This window comes from Ictidomys tridecemlineatus, chromosome X (genome assembly GCF_052094955.1).
Source record: "Ictidomys tridecemlineatus isolate mIctTri1 chromosome X, mIctTri1.hap1, whole genome shotgun sequence".
NCBI lineage: Eukaryota > Metazoa > Chordata > Mammalia > Rodentia > Sciuridae > Ictidomys > Ictidomys tridecemlineatus.
The window spans coordinates 16,246,630-16,261,414 of record NC_135493.1 but is presented as its reverse complement, the minus strand read 5'-3'; the positions used below and the strand labels follow the sequence as shown (position 1 = coordinate 16,261,414).

The following is a 14,785-nucleotide window of genomic DNA, read 5'->3' as shown; positions in this document are numbered from 1 at the left end:
ACACTTGTTGGCTTCTTTTGTTTGATTTTTCCAACTAATGGTTTTTGAAAGTCTCCTGGGAGCTGCACTGTGTTGTAGGTATTAGGGCCACAGCAGTGAACACCACCACCGAGTCTCTGCCCTCTTGGAGCAGAGGGGCAAATCAGACAAGTGAGAGAGATCAGTGTGACGCCTGCTGTGTTAGAAGGAGAAGAAGGAGTTGCGGAAAATTATCGTGTGGACAAGAACTTGCAGAAGAAAGGGAAGGAGTATGTTGGCAGGGAGCGAAGTTGCATTTTGAACCTTAAGGCTGGTCACAGGAGACTCTGTTGACAGTGGCTTGGGGCAAAGACTTGTAGTGGTTGGAGGAGCAACCAGGAGATGTTCTGTACCAAAAAGGTGCAAGGAATAGTGAGAAGGCCAGTGAAGAGTGTACCAGTGCCAGGGGTTTGGGGATGAGGGCAGAGGAGTGGCTGGTGGTAGGGGGTCCTGGAGGGACTTGGAGGCTTTTGCTAAAATTTCTGTCTGATTGGCCATTCTCCAACCAATTGATGGTCTGTGGAGCCATTATAACATGTAAGGTTTCATGTCTTTATTTTCATTCATGCTTTTACATTTATAGTCCAATGACAATAAAAAGCGAGAGATTTGAGTAGGTGGGACAGTCTTCTTTGTGTGTGTGTAGCAGGGATATGCATGTGCATCCCCATTCTGTTTTCTTCTATCTCATGTTGGGGAGATAGGGTGGCTATAATTGTTCTCTTCGGCTATCTGCTGATCTCTGGTACATACCAAGGAGGACATAGAGTTAAGCATTTATAATACCCTTAATCTCTATAGTCATAGTGTCTAATCCTCTTTAATTACACTGGTAACAAAAGTCTATCACTTAGTTACTTTTATCATTAACAGCACAAAAATGCATTATTTATAGGGCCAAATGCAAGCTCTTGAGGCATATAAAGTAGATTAATAAGGTTGGCTCAGCGTTAAGCTATGTCAGAGCTGAGTCCAAATTTTATTCCGGTACGGGGATGACTTTCTATGTGGCCTCTCTGGCTCTGGAGCTAATTTGGATGCTGAGTCGCCCCACAGGTATTTATATGTAGCGTTTGGTATTTTTACTGGGTCCTATTCTTCTCCCTTGGATCACCTAAAATGGTTAAGAATTTTCTAGTGGGATTAAGGTTGTGATCTCTGAGGAGGGGTGGGACATCTGCTCTTGGTTATTTTTGTGAGCCGCTTCCCCTTAAATGTATGTTCGCAAATGAGCCACAGTCCTATCAGCTGGGATTGAGGGAAGACTGATCTAGGTGCTGCTGCTGAACTTGGTCTTTAAGCCATGGCTTCTCATAGACACTCAGGTAAAAACCTCATGTTCTTTCTTTTCTCTTGAGCACAATTTTGTTAGGGCAATGAACTCATTATTTGCCTAAAAGATAACTTTCAATTAAATGATTTTACTCTTATTGAAATAGTACACAAATCATAGTTTTTATCTGTTTTGTGCTTGTCCTCTCATACTGTTTCAAAGACAAAAGATTATTACTCAAATAGAATTAGCCATTTGAGTGACGTTTAAAAATATAAGTGATGATATTTTACACTTTTCAGGATGTCTTATGAAACTATAAGAGATTATGAGAAAAGAGGGGAGACTGGTTATTTAGTATTTGGTTATTTATAATATATAACTCTTCATCTTGACTGTGTTTGAAATATAACTTAAAGTGTTGGAAAAAGATAAAATGAACATGGAGAAGAAGGAGGGATATTTGTAACTACAAAAGTCAATAGTGACTTACCATATCTTCCCTTTTTCAGAACAAGATTTAAAAAAAATTTAAATTTTTTTTAGTTGTAGATGGACACAATACATTTATTTTATTTTTTTGTTTATGTGGTGCTGAGGTGCCTCACATGTGCTAGGTGAGTGCTGTACCACTGAGCCACAACCCAAGCCCTGAATAATATTTTTAGTGTTCCTAAAGAAATAACTACAGATTCTTCTGATATGACAAATAGGTCATTAGTTTTTCTTTTTGGAAAAAAAGGTCGAAGTTTTGGGTCCCTTAGTCTATGATGACCACACAACTCATCTTCTTGTTTTGTAACCTGGCATTATGAAAGCCCTTTGCCACAAACAAGAAATCCATGGAATAGGGGCTAAAGGACAGAAGCCCAGTTTTGTGAAGTTAGCCTGCTCCCTGTGTCTCTCCCCCAAGGCCAGGAATGTGGCAGTTGTTCTTGTTGCCCTCTGCCCTGGAGCTGGTGAAGTAAGACAGTTGGGAAGAAAACAAGCACTTTGTCCTGTCTCCCAGCTTTCAGGTTAAGGGCCAAAGTAATTATTGTGGTATGTTTGGGGAAAATTATTTTTGAAAACTTGTAAATGTCTGTCAATATTTCAACAATGGTAATCCTTTTGGTTTTTAAAGCATATATGCTGCAGTGGAATTCATTACTTTAATTAATGAGAATGCAATATCTGCTTTGTCTCTAAGTATTCTGAAGGTGTTTGGTATTTCCCCCCAATCCCTAGAAACTGTTTTAAAAACATGGTACTACATGCCCAAGAATGTGGTTATTGACCAACATTTGCATTCTCTGGGTGTAGACAAATTGGACAGCTGTCCCTGTTGTTATGATGGACCTTGAATGCACATTAACTATAGAGTGACTTTCCATTTTATTTACTAATTAAGTGACAGATAGGAAAATAAGTTTAAAAGGTTAAATATTTATGGCATGCCCAATCTTGGGTTTTAAATTACACCAAATCATGTTATTTTTGGTTATCTGAATCTGGGGTCTGTCCTTCTAAAAATCTTTTAGAAGATTTTTAAAATCAATAAATAGCATAAATAGCATTTTATATTTAATTAGGTTCATTGTTCCATGAATGCAGAGAATAATTAGGTCCATGAAAGGAAGATAAGTCCTCACAGAAGGAAAATTAGTGTTACACTGAAATGTGCTTCAGATGGACAAAAATAGAGGTTCAGATCATTGGATCAGAATTTATTGTGAGCAAATCCAAACACTAAGAGAACATTTCAGGGACCCTGAACACTGCAAAATAATGTAGATTGATTTTTTTACCCTCTGGCATTTGAAATCAAGGCCAGAATGGGGTCTAGAAAGGGAAATAAGATCATTGGCCATATTATATAGCCATTAGGTCCCTTTACCAGTCACTGACCAGTGGGCTGCACATACCCAGTACTCCTTTCTCAGAGAAAGGCTGGAAAATGAGAGAGTGGGGTGAGAGGGGAGCAATCAAACTGGATTGTCCTCTTAAAATCAATGAAAAATTGTAGTCAAAAGATTTGGTTGAGGGTGAACTGAGCATTTTGTACTTTTAATGACCACCAAATGACTGTCTACAACTGGGTAGACTAAAAACACATGTTCTATTGCTGCCAGGTTGTGATCGCTTTTTTCTTATATGAAAGATGGGATATGCTGCAAATAGTATGTACAACATCAAGATAAACCTCATATATTGACAAAATAGTACTAAGGTAGAATCTGGCCTGTTGCAAGCCCAGGGGCACATAACTTTTAATTTAATGATCTATATCCAACCCTCCTGACACCAGATACAATCTAAAATGGTGTTCTCTAGGTATTGGTGACCCAAAGGGGATTTTTTTTCTAAATGCAGCATACTAATAATATAGAATCACCCTGTACGTGTTGTTTTTAAGGGAAAAATATTTTCTGATTTTTCTGTGAGAGTCTATGAAAGATCACTTTTCAGCCATGACTCACGAGCTCCAGCTCCTTGTAGCTATTTGTGTATTTATTCCCAAATGTTTGATGACACCTCCAGGTGCATTAGCATGTCTGTGACAACAAGTGTCCTATTCATCAGCTGAGGCTCCTTCCATTTGTCAAATGTTCTCTGGAAGCCAACATTTATTTATACATGGAGTCACTGTTGTGCTGGTATGTTGGACTTAGCCATCAACAGACCAGAAATAACCTGAATTTTTTTCCATTTGGGTTGTTGTTCATTGTTGATACTGTACATTGTAGCACCCCGGGAAAGGAATGGTTAGAAAAACACAATCTAGTCATAATACTCATTTTTTCCTTCAGTATTCTTATTTTGAGCCACTTGGGCAAGAAGAAAAAAATGAATGTTAGCAAGAAACACCTGGGAAAATACATATAAAAGACAGACTGGAGCTTTTCTAATGAGAGGTTTATAGTAAAAAAAAAAAACCCAAATTTGCAATGTTATATTACTCATATACATACATGATTAAATTGAAAGCTTAAACTTTACTGCAATATTAAGGTTTGTGTAGACACCTTTTAGCATGTTGGATGTAGATAACAAATTTTTTCTCTTCAGGAAAAAATTTTAAAGTGAAGAATGATGTGTCTTTTGAAAGAAGAAGGATAAAAAGAAAGCCTGCCATTTTTGGAATTGGTATCTAAAATTTGATCACCTATCCACATTTCTAACTGCCTTCTAAAAAGTTAAAAGGCTTCACATTTCACATATGTAGAAATTGCTAAGGGGATAAAAATTACTCCCTAGAGAAAAGTAACTAAGAATTTGTCAATTGAATAAGAATAAATAGAGCCCTGAAGAAAAGCTGAAATGTAATCATAGTATTTCTTTGTTCTCTGAGCATGTCTAATAAAGGCTAAGGGGGGGAGTGCAGACTTTTCTCTCTTTATGAAGCTAAAGCTGAACTATGTCCCAGACACTGATGGTGTCCTCCACTTGGGATATTCTGTCCTTTAGGAACTTTTCTGTAAGCATTGTCATTTATCAGCTGGGTTTTTAGAGTTGTGGACCCCTTTGAAGATAATTCCTAGCAAAACATTTTGATCTTGTACACATTATCCCCTCCTTTATGGAAAGTTTTAGTGTGGTAGCTATCCTGCCAGTAGGAATAGCTATTATTCCAGATTCACCCTAAACTCGTTGTGTGAGGGTTTGAAATAATTTCATACCAAATGATCAAAAAGAAATACATGAGGTAAGCTAATTCATGTTTCCCAAAGTTCTACTTAAGATTTCTTTTAAAAACAAAAAGTATTAAAGTTCATGAATTTGACATAGATATTGGTAACATACTTTAGGTATTTCTAGGCTACTTACTTATTAGGCAGTAAAGCCAACATTCCTAGAAGTGCCTATTTTATCTTGATTAATAAATGTTTCCACACACATAAAAATGACTTAAGACAACTGTCAAAGTGAATTCTAAATTATGCCCTTGGAAATCTTTATGTCTATCTGGATACAGAGTTTGGTGGGAATATCAAGTGACCCTGGATTTCTTATTTTTTCCCATTGGTGTATTATAACTGTACATAATATTAGGATTCATTATGCCATATGACCCTAAATTTCTCACACTTGGAGAACAGCCAGGATTCAAAATGCCAACAAATGAGGCTCCTCTTATTGGTACCATTAACTTGAGATTGACTCGTTTATTGTTACTTTTGATTGGTTTAAGACCCTGTTATATAGGAATAATACTGTGCTTCCTTGACTGATGTTTTCAACACACTTTTGTACTTCCTTGTTCATTGGTGAGGCATAGATTATTTCATCATTGGGGTGCCTAGAAACTGAGAGAGTTGCGTTCTAAAACTATGAAAGTAAGCACTGAAGACCTTGGCACTGGGAAAAATACAGAAAGCATTCGCTTTTAAAGTGAGAAAGGCTTGGCAGTTATATCTTTGGTGTTGTGACTTCTATTGCAGTTTTCCTTCTCTTGAAAACTTCTAGATAACTCTAAATGAAATTCTTTGTTTTTTAGCATTTCTTTTTCTTTTTTTATACCTTTATTTTATTCATTTATTTTTATGTGGTGCTGAGGATCTAACCCAGGGTCTTGCATGTACAAGGCGAGCACTCAATCGCTGAGCCACAACCCCAGCACCTAGCATTTCTTTTTCTATTGTATGATGCTGATACTTATATACCATAAAGCTAGGATTCTGAAATTACCAAAAGGTAGAGGACTCCCCTTAATTGGGGTTGTGCATGGTACCTTAATGTAGAAATGTTTGTAATCCAATTTCTGTTTTGATAGACATTAAAAGAGTCTAAAATGAGCACATTCAAAGTTGTATTCTTAATAGAGGCCTCAGTAAGGGAACAAGAGGGACTTTCAGATATAGTCCAAGAAGATAGTCTCTGAAAGGTGAGCTCAGTCAAGCTTCCTAGCCGTGTAGGAAGCCATTGCTGGCTAATCTTACAAAATCTGTTTTTCTGCCAAATGGCACCTAGGAGCCACTGATAATTTAATTTCCTGGCATTTACTCATACTGGAGATTTGTTTGGTCTCACTAGTCAGCTTCTTAACAAGAAAGCAAATCTTTGTTGAGAGCACAGTTTCAATGTGGCAAAGGGAAGACAAGAATCTCATGACATGGGAAAGACCAATGAGAATGGATGAGGGAGAGTGATTTTTCCACATGCTGTCACAGTGACAGGTACTTTTGTCTCTAGGCATGGAGCCACAGACAGTTGAACAGCTGTCTTACATAAACAATACATAGTTCAAGGAGATTGGCCCTGGGTTCACTGTGTGTGTACATTTTGTTTCTAACCCAGTCACACAAGGGAACATCTCCATATTCCTTTTAGGGAAATATGTAAGTAAGAACCATTCTCTTGTCTTCCTTGTCTCTTCACTGTGACACACCTGTCCAAGCAACTGTCCTTACACAAGAATGTCACTCATTTACTTCGCATGCCAGCTCTCTGGAGATGAGGGGGCCTAGATGTATGTCCCTATGAGGCAGAAGGTGTTGTGTGTGTTCAGTGACCCAGTTTCCCTTGTTTGGAGGTTGGCTGCAGAGACTTACTGGGGTCTGAGTGAGAGTTCAACAGCCTGGACCCAGGCTGGTTCCCAGACACAGGGTGTGGTTTCCTTAGCTCACTCTCTGCTGTTTGGTTGCCACTGGCAACAGGATCCAAACAACTTGGACATGTGGTTGTATTAAAAAAAAAAAAACCTGGGAATGGAACCCAAAGTGGGAGTCTGGGGCCATTCAGTTGATGGGAGAGCTGCGGTGAGTAGCAGGCAACTGCTCATTTATTTTCCCTCCTTTCTCTCTAAATTATACTTAGGATGCTTGATAACCATGTATGTGGATAGTTTGAAATAAAATACTCTGAGTTCTAGTGTTCCTTGCATAGATTAGATAATTGCTCTCAATTTACTTGTACAGATTTCTTTTTTCAGAAGGAGAGGAAAAATTAGCATATGTGTAAAGAAATTGTGAGCTAATAGAAACTTATAATTTGGTACTTTCCCGGGCACAAGATTCCTTAGAAAATGACTTGGCAAAGGGGCCACAAAAGGCCTTGGAAGTGCTCAGGATTGTTCTGGCCTGTTGTCTAGGGCTACGGCTAGCCATGGCAGGGCTGGGGGAATAAGTGGAGGCTGTTCATGAGAAGGGACTTCTGAGATTCTTGGAATAATCAGCTAAAACCTTTGTAAAAAGTCATTTTTTCCACATTGTATTTTAAACTTGCAGTGTTTTAAACAGCACTTGTCCCAATTGGTGAATATACTTTAGTGAATATACTGATTCTCACTTGCTTGATCCAAAGGCGATTTGATTTTGGTTTGTCACAAAACCACATATCACTATGACAAAATTATTCAGTTGCGAAATATGCTGGTGCCTGTCAAGAATGCCATATTGATAAATACTTTGTGGCCCTATTGCTCAGGCTTCAAAAGTCAGTAAACTGTCAGGGGTAAAACTTTTAGGGATCTATTCAAGGACTACAAACATTTCTGCTAGATTTCAAGTAAATTAAAATGAATTCTTGAGGAACTTCTGTACCTAGTATGGTACAGAGTTAGCAGTTAAGTTTTGTTCATGACAAATAGAATTGGACAGATAGGAAGATAGTAAGGCCTGCAGAGAATACTTTTTTCTACCTAGAAAGTGATGGGAAAGGGGGCAACAGCTGGCAGGGAGGCTTCTGTCTTGTAATATGGTAACCAGGGCAGTCCTTGGAGCATAGGGCCTGGCCCCTGTCTCCTCCTGTGGACCGGGCTGCCAATGTGGGCATCTCCCCAAGAAGCTGCTGTGTGCACATAGTATGCCTGCTGCTCTTTTTTGTGTGAAACTATTTCTTCTTCCTCTCTGCTCCATCATACTCCCTCAATCTCTCATATTCACTGCTCACTATGACCTCATCTTCCAAAATCCCAGTGTGGTAATCCCAGCCAGCAGAAGATCTGATCCCCTTATCCTCCTCAGTTTCCTATGAGAGTCAGCATAGTGGTATGTCCCAGCAGGGATTTCTGTCATCTCCCCAGGGAGTTGCTGGCCCTTGGCCTCTTGCACTCAGGGAGTTCCACTCAGAGCACTTTCTTCTTGGGAATCATAGTGAAGTATCTGCTGCCTTGGCACCAGATGGCCAGTCAGTCTCCACTGGAAGCTGGGCTCCGGTTCCCAGAGGAAGCTGGGCCTTGGTCCCCAGATCCCACGGACTCAGAGGGTTTTATTGGTCACACAGTAGTGCACAGATATTTCTAGGACCCTCTTCTGTAGAGTGCCCTAGCTCTTCCATTGGTCATTTGTTCTGCTGGCTTGCCTCCACAGGTCCCTCCAGCTATAGGGTGGGCACTATGGCTGAGAAGTTCGACTGCCACTACTGCAGGGACCCCTTGCAGGGGAAGAAGTACGTGGAGAAGGATGGCCACAACTGCTGCCTGAAGTGTTTTGACAAGTTCTGCGCCAATACCTGTGTGGAATGCCGCAAGCCCATTGGTGCCGACTCCAAGGTAATGATCATCCCTATGTGTGAGCAGGACAGATTGGGCTTTGGAGTGTACTTTTCCTGCAGCTGTGACAATAGCTTTCTTTGTGAGTTCTCATCAGGGTAGCCATCTTGAGACCTTGAGATGGCCTCTCCAGTCCCTGAGACTGTTCCTGGTGTCCTGAGATGTTTAATATGTGCCTTGGACTAGAGGGATGCCAAGGCCCTTGCTAGCTCTTTTGGTTGTACAGGTTGAGTCTCCCTTATCTGAAATGCTTGGGAGCAGAAGTGTTTCAGAGTTTAGATATTTTTTGGATTTTAGAATATTTACATACCCATGTTTATATACCCATGATGAGTATCTTGGGGATGGGACCCAAGTCTAGATACAAAATTTCATATACATCCTGCACACATAACCTGAAGGTAATTTTATACAAATTTTTAAATAATTGTGTACATGCAGCTTACTGTGTGCATTGCAGAGGAAGGGGCTCTGAAGATCTTTTTTCCCCTTGGGGTCACTGAATAAACTGTGCCGTGTGCCTGGGTTTTGACTCCCCCCTGGCAAATGAGCTCAGGTGTGGAATTTTCCACTTGTGGCATCGTGTTATCTCTCGAAAAGTTTCAGATTTTGGAGCATTTTGAATTTCAGATTCCGTGATTAGGACTGCTCAACCTGCACCCTCTATATTTCAGGAAATGTGAGTTTTTCATCCTCACCTCAGTGTTTCTCTTGCTACTGAATACTTACCCCAGGGCATCCCCAAGGCATAGGGGACTGCAGCATCTCAGTAGTCAGTCAGTCCTGGGGAAAGTAGCCTTGATAGGAGGCTGCTTCCATTGCCCCTGACACCCCTCACAGTGGCCTGCCCCACTCTGCTTTGTTTCTAGGAGGTGCACTACAAGAACCGCTACTGGCACGACACCTGCTTCCGGTGTGCCAAGTGCCTTCACCCCTTGGCCAATGAGACCTTCGTGTCCAAGGAGAGCAAGATCTTTTGCAACAAGTGTGTCACTCGGGAGGACTCCCCCAAGTGCAAAGGGTGCCTCAAGGCCATTGTGGCAGGTACTATCTCTCTCCCACCCTGGGCTGCCAGGGAGGAGGCCCTGAGGGCAGGCGTGATTTCGGGCTTGCTTGTCACGGTGGGGCTAACGTTGCTGTGAGCTGCTTTGAGATTTTAGCATATATATGTACACATATACATACACGTATATATGCGTACACATATATGCTCGCACACACGCACACACTCGGAGACTAAAGAACACTGGCAAGAACAGCTTGTGGCAAGAGAATGAAGTGAAAAGTATGTAGCGCTTTCTCATTTGGGTGTAGTAAGTGATCAAAGCATGTTTCTTTCTGGGGTGTAATTCTGGATGTGGCAGCCCCCTGTTGAACCTCTAAGTCCATGTAGGGGGTAGAGGCGGGGGACTGGGCATTCAGGCATCTCATCCTAAATTAATACTGCTGGGGTCCCTACTCATGACGAAATCCTGGGTTGGCACAACTGCAAGTAGCACACCAATAGGCTAGTTGGAGGCGTGAGGCCAGTAACTGCAGGGCCTGCATCCCCTCACTTCTGTAGGGCCCAGAGGAGGGGAGATGAGTGGATGCAGCCCCCTGCAGTGCCTGTCAGTGGGGCTATCCGGTTGCTTCTCCCTGCAGGAGACCAGAATGTGGAGTACAAGGGAACCGTCTGGCACAAGGACTGCTTCACTTGCAGCAGCTGCAAGCAAGTCATCGGGACTGGAAGCTTCTTCCCTAAAGGGGAAGACTTCTACTGTGTGACTTGCCATGAGACCAAGTTTGCCAAGCACTGCGTCAAGTGCAAGAAGGTATGTTGTCAAGGGAATTCTGCACTGACCTTTGTTTCTAGAAGTGTTTCACAGTTTGCGAGCACTTGCACACACACTATCCCATTCCATCCTCATGACAGCCCTGTGACGTAGGAATTATTATGCCCATTTTGCAGATGAGGAGACTGTGGGGTGAGAAAATAGTGCCATGACCAAGTCAGGCTCCCCGTGTGTGCACTCACTGTGGTGGTGTGGCACGGCGCTGGCACTGTGCTCTGAGCCAGGGAAGCCCTGGCTCCAGAGGCCTGCTTTTGCTGCTTAATTGTTGGAATCTCACAGAGGGGCTTGCCTTCTCTGGGCCTTGGTGTCTTCATCTGTAAATTGGGGATAATAATAGCACCTGCCTCCCATGGCTGTTGTGGAGATAGAAGGAGATTATGTATACCAAAGCGCCCAGCACAGTGCCTGGCATGTTGTAGTCATTCAACAAAATGGTTGTTGAATCTGAATCCGGTGCTACACCCCCTGGTCTAGGCCATCACAACTGGAGGAATCACTTACCAGGATCAGCCCTGGCATGCCGAGTGCTTTGTGTGTGTTACCTGCTCTAAGAAGCTGGCTGGGCAGCGTTTCACCGCTGTGGAGGACCAGTATTACTGCGTGGATTGCTACAAGAACTTTGTGGCCAAGAAGTGTGCTGGATGCAAGAACCCCATCACTGGTAGGCTAAAGAGTCCTTGCTAAGTCTGCCAGGCTAGGTTTTACGCATGGTAACCATCTCTCATTTTCCTATGTCGTCGGTTTCATCCACAAAGGCCCCAAAGAATGCCCTTCTGCCCCTGCCACTGTGCTCCCAAAGGTCCCACAATAGTTTGGATTCTCCCCCAGGTCAGGTTAGCATTTGCAATACAGAACACTTCCTGAATACTGCTGAATAGCTAACCACGCCAGGAGTTCACAAGCCTGAGACCATGGGGGTGGGGTGGGGGGTGCGGAGGGGGGGAGGCACTGCAAAGGGGGGTTGGGGGGAGAGGGAAAGGGGGGGATGCTGGTGGGGATGGGGTTGGGGGAGGGGGAGGGCCAGGGAGGCCGGAGTGATAACCTGGGATGGGGACACCCCATAGTTGAAGGCTAGCGCAGAGGTACCTGCTGGCAGGGTTTATTTTTTTTTATTTTTTTATTTTTTTGCGATCAGAAGCAAAGCTAATCACTTCATTCCTCATCTCGCGGCCGCGATCCACGTGCCCCGGGCCCTTTCCCCTGCCTCCAATTATCCCATCTCCCGGGGGAGCCTTGAAATGTACATTTGAGAAGACTTTTGCCATCCTCAGGGAAAAGGACTGTGTCAAGAGTGAGCCACCCAGTCTCTAAAGCTAGGAAGCCCCCAGTGTGCCACGGGAAACGCTTGCCTCTCACCCTGTTTCCCAGCGCCAACCTCCGGGGCAGGCATCCGGGTGGAGAGAGGACTTGTCCCTCGTGGGTGGTGGTTCTTTATAGAAAAAATCGAAGCTTAGCAGCTCCTCGAGGCCCGGTAAGTGCACACCCCACAAACAGCCCAAGTTTGCCTCCTGGTGGCCACTTTGATGCCATGGCCCTGACCTAAATCAAAAGAAACTGATTATGCTGGGAGGTCCGGTGCGGTGCGCGTCACAGGGCGATAGCAGTGGCATGGGAATGCGGGTTCTTTAAATCAGGGAAGCCTTTGGCTGAGCTCCGGCATTTTCTCAGGTCCTTGAGAGCCGTAGCAGGGTTGCAGCGGCGTGGGGCCAGTGCGCGGTGGAGTGGTGGGGGGCTGGGAGCAGGCCAGACACTGACTCTGCGTGCTTGTCGGCTCTGTGAATGGGGCAAGTCATCATTTTATCTCTGAACCGCATCTTCCTCACCTGTATTCATTCAGCTGTCTCTCTCATTTTCTTTTGTTTTTCCACAGGGTTTGGTAAAGGCTCCAGTGTGGTGGCCTATGAAGGACAATCCTGGCACGACTACTGCTTCCACTGCAAAAAATGCTCCGTGAATCTTGCCAACAAGCGCTTTGTTTTTCATGGGGAGCAAGTGTATTGCCCTGACTGTGCCAAAAAGTTGTAAATCGACAAGGGCCCCTGTCCTGTAAAATGGAATTTGCATCATGTTCTTTGTGTCCTTGCCCTCTCTGCCCAACACCATCTATAGGGGAAGAGTGTGGCCTTTCACCTCTTTAAAGTTGCTCCTTCTGTCTTTTCTCCCATTTTACAGTATTTGTCACATAAGGGCACACAGTGATCATGTTAGGATTTAGCAAAAAGCAACCTTTGCAGCAAAGCTCATTACTCTATGGCTGCAATGAAAAAACAAAACAAAAAAACAAAAAACAAAAAAAAACCAAAAAAACAAAAACTTAGATAGATTGACTCTTCTGCATGTTTATCATAGAGCAGAAAAGTGCTAACCATTTAGCTCCTTCGTGATGTAAGCAAGAAGCATATGTGATAAAGCCCCCACTGAGATATCTTTTGTGGCTCAGCTGGGACCCACCATGTAGTGACATGACATGCAAGAGTTGCAGCGGCTGCTCCAACTCACTGCTCACTCTATTCTGTGAGCAGAAACAGAACTTGCTGGAATGCATGGTGTAACTTTTTCATGAGAATTCTGACTTCTGTTCTTTTGTGCTTTCACTTGACTAACAAGAATTTCCAGAAAATTAACATTTGAACTTAATGGTAATTCTCACCTGACCTTTCCCCTATACTAACATTGGATTTCCTGGTGTGGCATGTTTTCTGAGTGTTCCTACTTTAAAACATGGAACATACGGGTGATTTGGGAAGTGTAAACAGACCTGAGAAAACGAGCCTGTTTCAGAGCAACAGTGTCACAGCGAGTACTTATGGAAGCTTATCAAAACTAACCCTGCTGTCCTTTTTATATTTTTTAATTAATGATATTTTTGTTTTAATTAATAGTAAAATAGTTTATGGGTTTGGAAACTTGCATGACAATATTTGAGCCCCCTCAGACATACTTGCAGTTTTGAGAGTCATCCTACAAAAGTGACTATAAAACTCTAGAGGGGTAGCTGAGCAGGCGCCAGGGCTGTCATCAGTGTGGTTGTGACATTTCAAAACCGTGACAAGTTGAATTCCTTGTAACATAGTAGTTGTCTGCTCTTTGTCCATGTGTTCAAGAGGACTGCAAAGTCCCTTCTCTTGTGATTACTAAGACTTTTCCTTAAGAGTTTAGCTGGATCTCTGGGGGAGTGGGGAGGCCACCGTCCTTACCAGCAGAACCAGATTTCCACCTCCTGCTTCCCTGAAATGCAGGATCACCTACTTACTGTATTCTTCATTATTATATTACATAGTATAATGAGACAATATCAAAAGTAAAATGTAATGACAATACATATTAACATTCTTGTAGAAGTGGTTATAGAAGCCAATGCCTCATTTCTACATTTTGTCATTAGATATTATCATCTAACGTTTCAGTGTATCCTTACAGAAATAAAGCAGCATAGAAAGAACTTGCCTCCTGTCTTTCAATTCTGCGCAGAGGAAGCACTACAACCTGATAGTACTAAACTGGAAATCCAAGTAACTTCTTCTGAGAGATTTTCCTCAGCTCAGTGCAATTACTCTGAACATAAAGATTATAAACAAGCCTATAATGCCACTTTGATCTAGTTAAAAAATAAAACCTAGTGACCACTCTGACCCCAAAATAGCATGCCCCAGATTTGCATCTCTTAAAAATGATGAGTTGATTCTATTTGGCCAGGGTGGTGTGAGTGGGGTGGGGAGGCAATCCCAGATGAGGCATGTCACTGAGAAGTAATCATGGTCCCTGATTGTTTCAGAAGGATCTTCCTCTTGGCTCCTTTCCTCTTGGGCCCTCTGGAGACCATGATCCATGCTGAGCACTACTGTAGCCCAACTGCATAGTCTCTGCCCTCTACTTTAATGAGACCCAGTTTCCTCCATGAGGTTTGGGCCCATGTCTCTTGTTAGGGCTGAGGGGTTAGAAGAAGTGTGGGCAGAGGAAGAGGCTGGTCCAGCATACAGCTCCCCAGTTGCTATAGCTTTCAGATCACCACACACTGACATAAGTGGTTCACACATCCCACCCACACCCTTGTGGTGGGTTCTGTATAGTTCAGGAGTCCCAGGGCATCAGAAAGCTACTGTGCCTGCCTTCTGGAATGGAAGGGTCTAACAGGCCCTAAGGGCATCTCCTCATTGCACTTCAGCTAACAGGCAGAGTTGGAGGGAT

The 14,785-nt window shown here is 42.9% G+C and overlaps 1 protein-coding gene across 6 annotated transcripts in view; it reads left to right on the top strand.

The window, feature by feature from the left end:
- Fhl1 (four and a half LIM domains 1) overlaps nt 1–14,039 on the top strand; it is a 58,900-nt gene extending 44,861 nt beyond the window's left edge. For 2 of the 6 annotated variants that reach the window (XM_078034226.1, XM_013358541.3), the window contains exons 3-8: nt 8,581–8,762; nt 9,632–9,806; nt 10,407–10,576; nt 11,072–11,258; nt 11,869–12,068; nt 12,468–14,039. In XM_078034226.1, the coding sequence (XP_077890352.1) occupies nt 8,607–8,762; nt 9,632–9,806; nt 10,407–10,576; nt 11,072–11,258; nt 11,869–12,068; nt 12,468–12,551 (972 nt within the window). In that variant the 5' untranslated portion in view covers nt 8,581–8,606 and the 3' untranslated portion in view covers nt 12,552–14,039. Of the gene's footprint in view, nt 1–1,250; nt 1,344–6,956; nt 7,030–8,580; nt 8,763–9,631; nt 9,807–10,406; nt 10,577–11,071; nt 11,259–11,868; nt 12,069–12,467 lie in introns of those variants that run through there. The other 4 variants (XM_005325178.5, XM_040286066.2, XM_005325180.5 and 1 more) reach the window with 4 other exon arrangements.
- The last annotated feature ends 746 nt before the right edge of the window (nt 14,040–14,785 follow it).